This window comes from Cydia splendana, chromosome 27, assembly GCF_910591565.1.
Source record: "Cydia splendana chromosome 27, ilCydSple1.2, whole genome shotgun sequence".
NCBI lineage: Eukaryota > Metazoa > Arthropoda > Insecta > Lepidoptera > Tortricidae > Cydia > Cydia splendana.
The window spans coordinates 2043579-2060639 of NC_085986.1; the positions used below are offsets into that span (position 1 = coordinate 2043579).

Genomic DNA, 17061 nt, shown 5'->3' on the forward strand with positions numbered 1-17061 from the left:
TAAATCATCACCCTACTACTTGACGTTTGGTATAAAGGTGCGTTCAAGAACGTAAGCCTCTTTTTTTTAACTGTGAGCTGTCTAATGCTTTGTAGACATTTGGCAACACTATGCATTTAAGGGTTAAGTGAAAATGCCCCAATAAATAATAGTACTAGGTACAGAAGGTTCACTCTCTAACAAAGCGCGTCTATTACGACAGATATGACCGCTAGGTGGCGCAAGCAGGCGTCCGATCCGTAGCGGTGCGCGGCAACTACTATGGCTAGACACCAAAATTGGTGTGGGCCGCATGTACTTGTAATGACGCGACGAAATCACGAAGTGAGCCACGCCTTGTAAAAAAATAGTAAAATATTCTTTATTGAGCAGAAAGTTAAAAAAAAGTACACAGAAATTTAATTACAAGTCTAAGACTAGGTAATAACTGGCAGTTTTATAGCTAAAAAGCGATCTCTTCTAGACAACCTTTGGGTAGCAGGAAAGGCAATTCAAGTTATGTTCCATAACATATCAGAGAAAAATCCATACTAATATTATAAAGGCGAAAGTGTGTCTGTCTGTCTGTCTGTTTACCTCTTCACGCTTATAAAGCCGCTGAACCGATTTAGTTGAAATTTGGTATAGGGATAGTTTGAGTCCCGGGGAAGGACATAGGATTTTTTATGTCGGATATCATCCCTGAAGAGAGTGCAAAGGGGAATTGAAAGAGTTAAAGCATTGCCTTAATAATTGAAGTAAGCAATGCGCGAATTGAATGATTGCTATTCGCATTATCCAGGCGCTATACCTACTTTAGCTGCTGTCACTAATTCCACGCAGACGAAGTCGCGGGCAAAAGCTAGTACCTCATAAGCTCGTCCACATATCGCCTGCATTCCACATGGAGCTGGTTCATCAATTCCTCGCTCATGATGGCGTGGATGTAGCCATACACCACCTCGCCTTCCAACTCTGGCGAGAAGCTATCGTAGACGGACCAGCAGCTGTAGTAGCTCTGCAGAACCTACAAAAATCATTGTTTTAGTCTTTTGACCGGCAAAGACGTCATCTGACGCGCGCGGCTACAGCCCAATATCGACCTTCGTGCATTCCAGCAAGGTTCATGATGACGCGGCGCGCACGATACGCGCGGCGTTCATAAGGTTAATCTTGAGAAAAAAAAACATTTATCAGGGTTCTAGAGTTAGAGCAGGAAAAGTCTGCAGCGATTTTGATAGCCCACGCAGTGCAAATGTTATTTTACACGCCAAACTTCTATGAAATTCATCATCATCATCATATCAGCCAGAGGACGTCCACTGCTGGACATAGGCCTTCCCCAAAAAGTGCCACAATGACCGGTCCTGCGCCACCCGCATCCAGCGGACTCTCGCGACCTTTACCAGGTCGTCAGTCCACCTTGTCTATGAAATTATGACGTATAAATAACACTTGCACTGCGTGGGCTATCAAAATCGCTGCAGACTTTTCTTGGTCTAACCTTATATCCTTTTGTAATGCCGCATTTACATTCAGCTGAAGCGAGCAGGGAAGACGGCAGGACGAGTGTGTATATAAACAGGATACTTCTCATGCCACTGCCAGTGCCCCTCGCCCGGCGCTCCCCAAAAGAGCGCTTTTTGCGCGAAAGACCGGCAGCGCGAGCGACAGGGTGTGTTTACATTCTGCTCTGTCGCTCAGTAGGGGATGTAGGGAAACATTGGGCAATCGGGAGGCTCGGGCACCCAAATCAGGAAATATTACCCAGTGTCTTGTCTACCTCTTTCAGAACCTTACTTTTGTTGATAGCGTCTTAGCATAATTATTATTATTATGAGCCCATATTGTCCCACTGCTGGGCAAAGGCCTTCCTCTTATTTCTCCACGTATACCTATCCCCTGAGGTCTCTCACCAATCTCTGTCAAAGGGGTCAAGCTCGTCCCGCCATCTCCGACGAGGTCTGCCGTGACGCCTTACAATCTGTGGGACCCAAACGGTGGCTGTTCATCCGGCATACGGCAGACGGGTCCTGCCTAGTCCCATTTAAGCTTGGCGGCAGTCTCAGCTACGTCAGTGATTCACGTTTTGGAGCGCAGTATTGTATTTTAATGCGATCGGGAAAAATAGTCTTATTAGCAAAATACCTGATGCAAATTCTCCATATATGTGCGTACTGGCGTGACTGCATCATCTTGTATGCCGGGTTATACAGCGGGTTACACAATTTATGTTCCTGCTTGCCTAGTGTCCTGTACATCTCTTTCAGAACCTTAGCTTTGTTGATAGCGTCGAATTTCGCTTTAATATCTTTATTAAATAGTCTTATTAGAGACATACCTGATGCAAATCCTCCATATGGCGTGACTGCATCATCTTCTATCCCGGGTCATACAGCGGGTTACACTTCAACTTATGTTCCTGCTTGCCTAGTGTCCTGTACATCTCTTTCAGAACCTTAGGTTTGTTGATAGTGTCGAATTTCGCTTAATAAATAATCGTATTGGCAAAATACCTGATGCAAATCCTCCATATTGGGTGACTGCTTAATCTTGTATCCCAGATCAAACAGCGGGTTACACTTAAACTTGTATTCCTGCTCTGCCAGCTTCTTTTCTTTCTCTTTCTGGGCTAGAGCCTTTTCGATGGCGTCGAATTTCGCTCTCTTCTTCTCGTCTCTCAACTGGATATAGAAGAACTTGTAAGAATTTGATATTATAAGGCAATCAAAAAAACGTACCGTTACAGACACAAACCAGAGAGAGGAAGAAATTGATATATTCATCCAAAATGCCACACTGGTCACACACACACACACAGTACACACACACACACACACACACACGCGCACACACACACACACGCACACACACACCCACACGAATGCACGCACGCACATACGCACGCACGCAAGCACGCACGAACTCTCTCTCTCACACACACACGCACACACGCACTCACACACACACACACACACACACGCGCGACCGCGCGTGCATGCACACAAACACACACACACACACACACACACACACACACACACACACACACACACACACACACACACACGAATGCACGCACGCACACACGCACGCACACGCGCGCGTGAACACTTCGACGAACGCCCCGGCCCGGCCCCTGGCTGGTCTAACGCGTCATCCTTTAAGGCGACACGCGGACCGGTTAAAAGTGTCGAGTTACAGAAAAACTTGGGCGGATTCAGTTTGAAGGCATTTATTTGTCAATCGAGCGTTTTCCAAAAAAAAAATGGAGATAGGCTGTATCAGGGACACAGCCGCTAGGGTTGACGTGAAACGTGGCGTGGACAGCTAATGCGAAGGCCGAAGGCCGAGCTCCGCGTAGGGCCGAAGGCCCGAAGCGTCCAGGATGTCAGTGCTTAAACACAGAACAATAGTACAAGTGTCTAAATGCGAAGGCCGAAGGGCGAGTTCCGCGTAGGGCCGAAGGCCCGAAGCGTCCAGAATGTCAGTGCTTTAGCACAGAACAATACTACAAGTGTCTAAATGCGAAGGCCGAAGGCCGAGCTCCGCGTAGGGCCGAAGGCCAGAAGCGTCCAGGCTCTCAGTGCTTAAACACAGAACAATAGTATAAGTGTCTAAATGCGAAGGCCGAAGGCCGAGCTCCGCGTAGGGCCGAAGGCCCGAAGCGTCCAGGATTTAAGTGCTTAATCACAGAACAAAAGTATAAGTATCTAAATGCGAAGGCCGAAGGCCGAGCTCCGCGTAGGTCAGAAGGCCCGAAGCGTCCAGAACGTCAGTGCTTTAGCACAGAACAATAGTACAAGTGTCTAGAGTCTGGCTACTGAAATATTACACAAATGTTTGGCGGGAAATTCAAAAAATCTTGGGCTGGTCACACTTTGTGTAGTAGGAAATATAGTTTTGATACTAGAAAATATTTTTGATTTTCTGTGCACACGTAAGCTACCTAAGGATATAAGTTAAATATACGTTGACGTGCACTCAAAGTCAGCTCACATAATTTCTACCACTATGTAAAGTATAGTCAACGATAAACACATATGTTAACACTTTCTCACCATATACCATTGTAACAAGGCGAAAAATGAAATGTAGTGTAAATAAGACCTAGCTCTATAATACCGTAATATTAATCCATCACCAAAAAAATACATACTTAAGTACTATGCCAAATATGCTAAATCATGCTAAATGCTAAGTATCAAAATATTTATAGAGCACCAACCTCCTAATTTGTTTACATTTGTTTAGGAGTTGTAAACATTGCAGTTTTTCGTTATACAACGCTACACGTCGACTTCGCACATTGTCGTAATTATTTACGAGCTTAAATAAAAGTTTGCGAACCACACTCAGTATAGACATTATTAATGTAATTTAAAATAAACCCCTTATAAACCGCAAACAATTTGAATTAATGACATAAATTGACAACTGACTTTTAGCTTTTTTTTTTAATCATAGACAATTGGTGATACAACAACGAAATATCTGTCAACAATTTTTGGCTAGCCAGACTCTAGACACTTATACTATTGTTATGTGTTTAAGCACTAAACTCCTGGACGCTTCGGGCCTTCGGCCCTACGCGGAGCTCGGCCTTCGGCCTTCGCATTTAGACACTTGTACTATTGACCTGTGTTTAGAACTGACCTCCTGGATGCTTCGGGCCTTCGGCCCTACGCGACTTCAGCCTTTGGATCTTGCGATCACTTGTACTTGACACTTGTATTTTAAAATACTTGGAAAAGTTACGGGAGGCGCGCGTACGTCTGTCGGACGCTTTGGACCTTCGAATCGGTCCTACGCAGAGCTCAGCCTTCGGCCTTCGCATTTAGTTAGACTCTTGTACTATTGCTTCATGTTTGAATACCGAAGTGGCGCATCTCGCGATTGCTTGATGTATTATAATAATTTTGAGTAATATCTTAAATTTTATCTGATGTAAAGATTATTTGGGGTGATAATGATTCACTGTATCTAAATGAACTTGAATACAGCATTTGATGAGTCATTTTAAAATAATTAATTACAGCGTCAGACCTATTTAATTATGTATATGTTCAATTCATTTTGGAGAAGTGAATGTAACGATTAGGTAGTATTTATTTATAAATAACACACTAAAATTACGAGAATAGATATTTTATGTATACGAGTAATACACGTTTTATAGAAAACTCGTTCGTGTCTTTCCTGTAACCATCGCAAATTTAAGGGAATCTAAAAGCAATTTTTTACGCAGCACCTTTACAGGCGGAATAATTTTTTTCAGTACTTGAGACTCAAATGAGAAAAACGGGATAGGTATATATGTACGAGAGTCGTTACCTTTTATAGTATTGTCCACAGAAGTGACCATTTCTAAAATATGTTTTACCCATAGGTACATCAGAAAGTACCCAACTAAGTTAGTAATTAGCAATAGGAACTCGAGATTGTAAAGCAGCCGTCATACGTTCTATTCTTTATTTCTTTATTGCACCATGGTAATTACAATATGTTAAAACATAAAACGTATCTCATGGACCCGGAACGGGTATGGCAGTTAAAACTTAAAACTAGGACTAGTGCTATTAAATATCATATTAATAAAAATTATAATTATTTACATTGTTGGTTGGTACAAAGTTACAAACATCGGAATCATTTAAAAAATCGTCAACTTTATAATAGTTTTTATTAATAAGAAATGCCTTCAACTCTCTTGCAAACGTTTCGTCCTTCTCTTCTGACCTAATGTAGTATTCTATGTGTTCTATCAAAGTACCTCGCGCCGCCGCGCCGCCATAGATTCTAATGCATTATTTGAGGAGATTAGCATGTTTTACTAGGGTAAAAGTGGTATGTAAAGAACCGTTTTTGCTTTATTTTACTATTTCAAGTATTTTGCGTCAGTTTTGTGCCCTTTTTGTCGCACACGGTGGCCTCAAACAAGAGCAGTGATAAAATTTCTGTAAAAACTGTCACATTTTTATTTTTTAGCAGCTTATTATAATACCGCGTGCTTTATTTTACTCGTATTTCATTAAAATAAAATAAGATCTATCAAAAGACACCAATTTTACCGAAATCGGTTAATGGGCTGATGAGTCATTACTAAATGAACACTGAAAATAGGGGTCATTTTAGCTCCAAATACGTCGTGTCTAGCGCAGAATCAGCGCCATCTATGTCAAAGGCACGTGCTGTTCCGAGTAATGGCTACTTTCTTCTATATATCTATATCAAAACTATGTTTATAGGTGTTATATTTTGGAGATATAAGCCGCCGCGCCATAACACTTTTTCGTTACATCGGTTTTTGATCCGAGCCCCTCTACGGGTTTTTAAAGACGTTCACCTACGTTTCACGTCAAAAAACTTTTCATACAAAAATGTGACGTCTGGAAAGGAAACTTTCGGACACATTTTTCATGTATGAGGCGTGAATGTGCAAATGATTCTGAGTAAAATGAGCAAAAGAAGTCAAAATTTTGAAGACATGAATGAAACGCTCAATCACCATTTCTTTAGTCTTCCCTTTGGTAGCAGCTTTCAATTTCTCATCTTCTTCATACTTCTCTTCAACAGTGATATACTGCTCTCGTATCACTAGAATGGTGCCGCCTTCCGCATCATACGGGTAGATGGGGAAGAAGCCGTATCCGTAAAACCTACGCAACAAAAAAAGTTAAAAAAAAAGTTTTTTAACCGAAATAAATGTCATATACTATAGTATGTATCTTTAGGTATTTAAAAAAAAGTAAACAAACAATTTGTACATTTCGGGTAGTTATAACATTTATTGGTTAACCAACCAAATACAAAACCGCCTAGATCTGTCACTGAACAACCTGACTTTAACCTGCATTATTTGATCGTGTAATGTTTTCATCTACCGTCAACTGGCTTAAGGAGCCATTTGAGGGTAGATTTTGTTTACTTTTATTTAAATACCTAAAGATACAGAGTAGGTATAAAAAAATGTGACCAAGGCCTCCAGTGCCCCAGGCTGGAATCGAACCAGCGTCCTCTGCTATCGCGGCAGGCGCGTGTGCCATTCGGCCACCGGGCCACAGCGGCATAGGTCTAATTTTTCCAAGTATTATATGCACTTCTTACGGCTTATGACGCCCCTGGCAGTTCCTAATAAAGTTCGTTTTTTTTAGCATTAGAAATAAGGTAAACAATCTTGATGTGTCTTTTAATTGAAAAACACATTTTAAAAATAAGTTACGGCAAATATGTAACAATTATGAATCTAATACGATCATTTATATTCTTCTGCTTAAGTTACTGATTTTTAAAAAGCGTTTATCAATTAAAAGACAAGATCGCTTACCTTCTTTCAAGTTCTTTCTAATGCTAAAAAAACCGAACTATAAGGTAGAACAGTATGGTTCGACCTTCTAACTGAATCATCTCAGGTGATACCGAGCTAGCGAGAGAGATATGACATTTATATAGTAGTGTTTCACAAGTTACAAAGCGGGCCAGGTGCTCAAAATGATGTTGACGCGACTTTATTGTTAAGAGCAGGGATATATGTTGCGGATGCAGACTTTTTAACATCCGCGGATGCGGATGCGGATATTTAAAGGCTCACATCCGCGGATGCGGATGCGGATGTCAAGATTAGGTATTTAAAAAACGTCAAATATTACATTTTAGTAATTTTTGTTTTAAAAAAACTGATGATGATGATGATGATGACGATGATTAAAAAAACGAAACGTTTAGTACCGTAAAACGGGGTGAGTAGGTTTCGCGGGGAGCTATGGGTTATGAATGGGGAGAGAAGGATTGAGAGGGGGGTGAGGTGGGTTTTAAGGCTACTGCTACAAAAATAATGTATTCCAATTTAAAATGGAGCTAAAGTAATATTCATAATAAAAAAAATCGATCCAACAATCTTCCAAAATCACCTATGTATGAAAAACCCTCTCACCCCAAATACGAGGCACTACGGGGTGAGGTGGGTTTTCCTCTTTATCGTTAAAGTTATGAAATGGAACTACCCAAAATAAAATACAAACGTCCGAACCACTTATTATACAGGGTGGAAAGGCACGACGATCCTTCCCGGAAGTATTAGGTCGTTTAAGTGATACAGAGACTATTGGTAATGGTAAGAATCGTTAATTGAGTAAAAAATAAAAATTGCAAAAATACTACTTTTTAACTGTGGTGATAACCCTATAGCATCAGTATATATAGTCTATATAGTCATGTGCACATGACGGCTAGATTAAGGATCTCCGTCGGGAAAGCTCGGGACTTTACACTTTTTTCCGATCGTTGACAGTATCGCAATGATGTATGAATGACGCATCAATGTCAAATAAATCAAATGCATGCAAAATATTACAAACAATTTTATTACTTTCTTAGATAATTACTTTTTTCCAATATTTAATACTATCTTCTTTTCACATACGGTGTTCAAATGTACCTCCGTGTATTACAACGCCGCCGCAGCCCGTACCCGAGTATGTCGATGCACATGCGATATAGTGTATGCTCTTCGTCATTTATCCTCCGCAGAAAGCACCAATTAGCCTTTGTCTCATTTCGTCCGCAGTTTCACATTCCGTTTGGTTTGGTACACCATATCTTTTACACAGCCCCACAAATTTAAATAGCCACGAGCATCTAACATTTTTATTTGAAGAATATGACATTCAATAAGTATAGTTCAATGAAAATTTAATTTCAAACATCAGACGTCTTGTCTATTTCCTACCACGCAAGAAGGTTTGTTAGTTTGGTATTGAACAAGTATTTATTCTTGATTTATTCTTAGTATTTAATTTTTGCAAGTTCATTTGGTGCAACTAACACAACCTACTTGTTATTTTTAATTATTTTAGATAGTTTCCAATTATTCGAAAATAATTTTGTGAAACGTGTTAAGAAACTAAAACCTTTTTATCAGTCAAGGAAACCAGAGATATTTATAAGACGATTGCGTACTTTTGAGTGGTTGTCAATGTCACCATTTGAACTGTCGTTGTAAACAATGTTGTGGTTAGTATTATTAATATTAAGGAATAACATAACTATTTCATTCAAGTATTGAACAAGTGGAACCACTAAGAAAGCGAAAATCCTGCAATGATTCTTACCGTGCTGTAAGCAGACCTAAAAATGGTTAGATGGCAACAAATTAGCATAATTTCCTGTCGAATACTGATTGTTTACAAGTAAGTTCATTGACCCTGTCACCTGTTAGGGTTAGAACAAAGTAGTTTTTTGCGTGGATGTTTAAAAGGTCATAATTTAGAAACGGTTGCCCATATTAACATAGTTTCTATGGAGAAAATATAGAGCTTAGGCTAAACTATCTCCCATTTCCGGAAAGGATCGTCGTGCCTTTCCACCCTGTATACACCATTCAGTTTTCACATGTAAAAATAAAACTTTATCGAGGTTTGAAAGTCAAATTTCACCCAATACACCCCATTTTACGGTATCTGAGCAACAATATAGGTGCGTTATATTTAATAAACACTATAAACAGTAACTTTTGGTCTTAAACTTGTATTTCGCTTTTTTTTTACTTTATTGTGCAATAAAGGATATTTACTTTTGGCCGTCTTTTCTGGATCTAGACGATTTCGTTATAGGTAATGATGAAATTTTTACTACTACTCCGATGAACTCAAAACAAAAACGGCCGTTTTAACTTTGGACGCATAGATTGACGAATCCAGCAACATAAAAACTAGTTTGATGTATTCAAAAGGTACTTAAATACACAACACAGTACGTAGCGGCCTCCTTTTTAAAATACCTGTCGTTAAATTTAAATAATCACGATTATTTAGCAGTGGCGCTAGTGTGCACGTTGATGGGCTCTTAAGCTCCGCATCAATTTTATGCGGATGCGGATGTTGAAAATAATGCGGCTGTTCCGCGGTTGCGGATGCAGATATTCGCAACATCCCTGGTTAAGAGAATAAGCGGTCAAGGTAATATTGAACACCTCGGCCGCTTAGCAACTTCTGGTGACTGTACCATTCTTTAAACCACTCCCGAATATGGTCGGTGATGTCTTCTATCTGTAAATCCCTCTTCAACCAGATCAGCCTGGTGTTCTCTCTGTCCATCTCTTCCATATACTTCTGTCTCGTTCTCTCGTTGGTGCGGCGTCGCAATAAGTATATCTGAAATTATTTACAATAAATTATCAATTTTGTTTAGAGGCCGTGAGTTCAAGTCTCACCCAAGACAGTATTTTTCCACTTTTTATTCTAAAATATCTGGGAGGGATAAATTTCATCGAAATCGTTATAGCCGTTTCCGAGACCCCCGAAATATATATCCATACTAATATTATAAAGGCGAAAGTGTGTCTGTCTTTTACCTCTTCACGCTTAAGCTGCTGAACCTATTTAGTTGAAATTTGGTATAGCGATAGTTAGGAGTGAGTCCCGGGGAAGGACATAGGATAGTTTTTATGTCGGAAATCATCCCTGAAGAGAGTGCAAAGGGGGGTGGAATTGAAAGAGTTAATGAATTGCCTAATAATTGAAGTGCGCGAATTGAATGATTGCTATTAGCATTATCCAGGCGCTATACCTACTTTAGCTGCTGTCACTAATTCCACGCAGACGAAGTCGCGGGCAAAAGCTAGTATATAAATAAATAAATATATATAAAAGGGTTGCTCGTTTAAAGGTATTAGATTAAGTTGTATCAGCTCACAAAATAAGCGGGAGAGCTAAATCTAACGGAATGGCCTTACTTTCTTAGTATTCTCTTTGAGGTTCAGCTTTCGCCCCTCGCGCCATGGGTCTGGAACTATCCCCAATAAAACATCCCTCTTATAGTCTCGCATTCTTTGCCTCTTGATTTCCATACACCGCCTAGAAATAAACAAAATATAGTTATCTTAATAACAGAACTTCCGTGACACTCAGACATATTAAATACTAGCGAATTATACACCTAAACCTTCCTCAAGAATCACTATATTGATATTATTGATAGGTGAAAACCGCATGAAAATCCGTTCAATAGTTTTTGAGTTAATCGCGAACAAACACACAAACAGGTATTTAAAAAAGGGGGCCACTACCTACTGTATTGTGTATTTGAATATTATGTACCTTTTGAATACATAAACTAGTTTTATTATGTGGCTGGATTCGTCGAACTAAAAGCTCAAAACGAAAACGGCCGTTTTAACTTTAGACGCATATATTGACGAATCCAGCAACATAAAAACTAGTTTGATGTATTTCTAAAGGTACTGAAATACACAATACAGTACGTAGCGGCCCCCTGTTTTAAATACCTGTCTGTAAAATTTAAATAATCACGATTAATTAGGTGTGCACGTTGATGGGCTCTTAAATCCACTCACGTATTTATCAATAACTGGTCTAACGCAATTTGAAACGTCGGAAAAAAGGTAAAATAATGACATTTAATCGCGTTACACCCTTACCCTTAATTTACGGGTGTAAATATAAATAGAAATAGTTTATTCGTGGTAAAGAATTAACAGGTAAATACTAGAGATGCACCGGATATTCGGTTACCGGATAGATACCGGATAGTAACGTTGCTTGATTTCGGAGTAAACAAAATTAAGAAACAGTTACGATCATAATCGTACTCGTATATTTAATATTATTTAATAACAATGTTTCTACTCGTCGACTATAATCCTTGAATTAAGATTTCTTATACCAAACTGCAAATGGGTATTTTTAATGTGTGGGCTCCCAACTCAACTATAATATTCATTTCGATACAGTTTAGTCAACTATAATGAAATTGACCAATCACAGCTCGCCGCGATCAAGAGGACGAAACAAAACCATAGCTCAAATTAATTATTTATTTTAGGTTGTATAGTAGAAACAATTGGTTCATAAGTCAGAAACGCGCATGTGACACCGTTAATATAGCAACATCCATTGACTACGAAAACCACTTATCGTTGCTTGTTAGTCTCCATAGGCTATGGTGGCCAAAATCAAGAAAAAACTGTCTAAAAATTGAATTTAGCGCGGAGCAAGTACCAGCGTTTGTATGAAATACTATTAAACATTCCACTCGCACGCGCACTCATTTGACTCATTTCGAACCTAGAAATGAGTGCGAAACTGCGAACGTTCATTACGAAACAGTACGGTTACCATCAGTTTGTCACTGACATGAACGCCGTCGAGAACGTAATTTACTTTCTATACATCCCGTTTGCACTAATATGCGAGTGCGAGCGAGATATATAGAAAGTAAATTACGTTCTCGACGGCGTTTATGTCAGTGACAAACTGATGGTAACCGTACAGGTCAAAACCTGCACAATGCGCACCTGAAAAACCGAAATGTAGGTATAGTTCCGCCGGCCGAATATTCGGCCGATGGTCACGTCAAATATCCGGTATCGGGTATCCGGCCAAACAACTATCCGTTGCATCTCTAATAAATAGGGCAAACCTTGGCTTATCGGTGATACTTGGTAATTCGGTGATACTCCGTTATAATCTTACACAGTTCTCACCATGAGGAAATGCGAGCTATAAAATCGTTGGCAGCTGTCAGTTTTGATGCTTGCAATCGGTTACATATCAGAATACCGAAAATCGATTTACCTAATGTTGAATCACCTATGCTCGTTTCACCTATTTTTTTAAATACCTAATGACCAATTAACCTAAGCTCATAACACCTAATGAACGAATTACCTATTGCACGTTTCACCTACAATTGGTTTACCTAAGCTCAGAATACCTATGCTCGATTTACCTAAAGTTGAAACACCTAATACTCGAAATACCTAAAGCTAATATACCTAATACATGAAACACCTAATGTTGATATACCTAATGCACGAAATACCTAAACTCGGTATTCCTAATGATCGAATTGCCTAAAGTTAACATACCTTCTGCACGAATTACCTAAAGTCGGTATACCTAATGATCAAATTACCTAAAGTTAACATACCTAATGAACGAAATACCTAAATTCGATACACCTAATGCACGAAATACCTGAACTCGATGCACTTAGTGAACAAAATATGTACCTAAAATCAAAAATATAATTATTGTTTAGTAGAATATTATTAGGACATACTTACAACATTTGGTATAAATTTTTTAGCCAAATCATTCAATTGACTTACTATTTTTTATTATAATATAAGGTCTAGTCATTTGCCAGAGTCGAGATAGGTGCGACGACGAGCAAAGCGAGGAGGAGCGTGTTAGGTTAACTGCGACCAAACAGTGCTAAAACCGACTTTTATTTCATCGTCATGATACTAACTTACAAAAATTAAGTTTTTGATAAGATAAGATAACTAATTTTGTATTAGACTTCAGAAATCATTCTACTACCTAAAAAGAAGCGTTTCAATAAGTGTATTTTTAAGTTGTTATCCAAACAAACAGTTTCTACTGTAAGGTTGGGAAATCATACGATTTATTGGGTGGAGTTGCGACTTGATCATTCGGCAAAATGATATGAATTTTGTACTAGGTATATAGACTTTAGGTATTCCGTGCATTAGGCATATCGACATTAGGTAATGCGTGCAGGAAGTATATCAACTTTAGGTATTTCGTGCGATAGGTTTAACAGTTTTAGGTATTTCGTCCATTAGATAAATCAAATTTAGGTACATCGTTCATTAGGTATATCAGCTTTAGGTGTATCGTCCATTAGGTATATCAGCTATAGGTGATTCGTGCATTAGGTACAATAGCTTTAGGTGAAACGTGCAGTAGGTAAAACGTGCATTAGGTATATCGTGCATTAGGTATTTCGTCCATTAGGTTATTTAAGCTTAGGTATTATAAACTTAGGTCAGTCAATGTTTAGGTAAAATGATTGATAGGTAATTTAAAAATAGGTGAATCAAGCATAGGTGATTCAACATTAGGTAAATCAGTTTTTGGTATTCTGATATGTAACCTTGCAATCGGGTTGGCAGCGATTTAATTGCTTACATTTCAGCATTGTGAGCTCAGCGTAATTTAACAATGCATTATCACCGAATTACCAAGTATCACCGATAAGCCAAGGTTTGCCCTACTACTACCTACATACCTATAAACCCTTTGGATGAGAGTCGCGGCTTCCGTCCTCAAAGGTAGCGGGGCCGGCTTCACTTTTTTAGCAAAATACATTCGTCGTCTCGTACATTTGGCTGCGTAGTCTCTCATGAAATACTGTCTGAAATGTCAGTAGGAAAAGTGGAAGTGTGGAAATGCGTGCTTTTGTCCTCTCTTTGTATTGTATAGTCAGCAGTAGAAGCTGCTAAATGGGCGAGGTATTCAAAATTAGTTTGACACACTCTTGTTCTCTAACAATTAATAGAAATTAAATGTCCGCTCGACCTGTTTTGATCGGACAAGTTAATCAGATTGGCGAAAAATTGTTCCCGTCTGGACAGGCCTATAAGATAAATAGCGAACGCTTAGGCCTCTGTTTCTGATTGTCTCTAGGTCTTCATCTTCATATACCTACAATATAACGCTGTAGAGTCACGCTCCGTGATTTTTGAGCCATTTAGGGTTCTAGCTAAATTGGACATTCGATAGCGTATGTATTAAACAACCAATATAACTAGGAATACATGGCGATATAGGGGTAAGGTCTTACCTATATCGTTCATGTGATTGGATGATGGTAGCTCGTATGTACTCCTCAGGTACGACGATAACAGACTCTTTCTTCATGGGAACTGGAACAGACAAATACAGATAGAGATTTAAGTATTAATTATTATTTTTATTTTTATGGGAGGTAATCCGTTATGGATACCTCCGCACCGCAGGGACAGCGCGGAGGTTATATTGGACTTTCACCGACTAAAAACCTCCCAGTTGTCCTCCTCGGCGCATTTCGGACGGCTCTGGGATCTCCTATGAACGCGCCAGTGTCGTCCTAGCGCTATGCCCCTTTGTGGGTCCCCTCTTTTTTCAGTCGCAGTCCCTAGCTGCGACTGTCTCCGACCCCGAGAACCCCTTTTAGTCGCCTTTTACGACAGGCAGGGGATACCGTAGCCGTATTCTTACGCCCGGGCTACAGGGCGCTAATTTTGTTCCCTATAGTCAATAAATAGCACTTAAATACACTTTTGATATAAAAAATTAGTACCTACAGAAAATTTGGAAAACATACTGATTATTTTCTTCAATAAACTTACATTATAAGAAATCTTTGTGTTATTTATTGATTAGGAATCAAAATTAAACCTCCGGTAAGAATTTAATTAAATGATTAATTATTTAATCAATTTTGGAGTCATGTCCACATTACTGCGAGCAATGACGCCAATCTGTCCGATCTCTAGTAATGACACAGAATAAATAATAGCACAGAATAAATAATAGTACTAGGTACAGAAGACTAACTCTCCAACAAAACGCGTTTGTTACGATCAGCACAGATATGGCCGCTAGGTGGCGAAAGCGTCACGCGCGGCTTATGGCAAACCCCAAAATTGGGGCCGAACGGATGTACTTTTAGCTACCTGTAGCAAAGCGATGAAATCGCGGAGTGAGCCACGCCTATAACTAGGTACAGAAGGTTCACTCTTTATAGCTAAGGTAAACTCATAATGTGTCTTTTAATTGAAAAACACGTATTACAAATAAGTCACAGCAAATATGTAACAATTATGAATCTAATAGGTACGATATATTCTTCTGCTTTCATAAGTAATTTACTGATTTTTTAAAAGCGTTTTTCGATTAAAAGATAGGTATGTCAAGATCGCTTACCTTCTTTCTAATGCTAAAAAAAACGAACTATAGCAAAACGCGTCTATTCATCATCATCATCATCATCTCAGCCATAAGACGTCCACTGCTGAACATAGGCCTCCTCCTTGGACCTCCATACGTACCGGTTGGAAGCGACCCGCATCTAGCGTCTTCTTAAGGTCGTCTGTCCATCTTGTGGGTGGACGTCCTACGCTGCGCTTGCTAGTCCGTCGTCTCCACTCGAGCACTTTTCGACCCCATCGGCCATCTTCATGCGTCTATTACGACAGATATATGGGGCATTATCTATGAAAAGGGACCTTAATGTCGATGGCGCTTACGCCGCACAGCGTCGCACAGCATTTTATTTATATCGGAGCATCGTTAATAATGGCGTAAGCGCCATCGATAATAAGGTCCTTTTTAGGGTTCCGTACCCAAAGGGTAAAACGGGACCCTATTACTAAGACTTCGCTGTCCGTCCGTCCGTCCGTCTGTCACCAGGCTGTATCTCACGAACCGTGATAGCTAGACAGTTGAAATTTTCACAGATGATGTATTTCTGTTGCCGCTATAACAACAAATACTAAAAACAGAATAAAATAAAGATTTAAATGGGGCTCCCATACAACAAACGTGATTTTTGACCAAAGTTAAGCAACACACTGATTTAAACTTTCACGATTATTAAACATTATCAAACTGCACAACGGGACTTAATCGCGTATTTAAGTTTTAAGATTTACCTCCGACGTTTCGAGGACGGCGTTGTCCCCGTGGTCTCGGAGCAGACTGGCTCAAGTTGACATCAACATCTTGTAGCCGCGCGAGTTTTTCGAACTACCCGCACTTGGTCTTGTTTATCAGTTTGAACGTTTTGCGCACTAGGGATGTCACTCTGTCGACACACAACACTAACGATATTCGATTTATCGACTGTCGATATTCGTTTCCGCTTACATTTACTAATGACTGGATTCCATGTGGATGAGAACGACGTCGAACGAACGACGTCGTCGTCGTCGACGTCGTCGTGAACGTCGGAGGTAAATCTTAAAACTTAAATACGCGATTAAGTCCCGTTGTGCAGTTTGATAAAGTTAAGCAACGTCGGGAGTGGTCAGTATTTGGATGGGTGACCGTTTTTTTCTTGCTTTTTTTTGTTTTTTTTTTTGCATTATGGTACGGAACCCTTCGTGCGCGAGTCCGACTCGCACTTGCCCGGTTTTTCATAGATAACGTCACATATATGACCGCAAGGTGGCGCAAGCGCGAGCAGGCGTCCGTTCCGTATAGTTCGTTTTTTAGCATTAGAAAAAGACTATACGCGATCTTGACGTGTCTTTTATTTGAAAAACGTGGCAAG

At 39.7% G+C, this 17061-nt stretch overlaps 1 protein-coding gene across 1 annotated transcript in view; it reads right to left on the reverse strand.

Annotated features, from left to right (window-relative positions):
• LOC134803644 (IQ and AAA domain-containing protein 1-like) overlaps nt 1–17061 on the reverse strand; it is a 40668-nt gene that overhangs the window by 19589 nt on the left and 4018 nt on the right. Inside the window, exons 6-12 of the mRNA XM_063776427.1 lie at nt 14590–14671; nt 14035–14160; nt 10712–10832; nt 9982–10130; nt 6488–6638; nt 2496–2663; nt 849–1006 (exon numbers count right to left, since the gene is read on the reverse strand). Of these exons, the coding sequence (XP_063632497.1) occupies nt 849–1006; nt 2496–2663; nt 6488–6638; nt 9982–10130; nt 10712–10832; nt 14035–14160; nt 14590–14671 (955 nt within the window). The remainder of the gene's footprint in view (nt 1–848; nt 1007–2495; nt 2664–6487; nt 6639–9981; nt 10131–10711; nt 10833–14034; nt 14161–14589; nt 14672–17061) is intronic.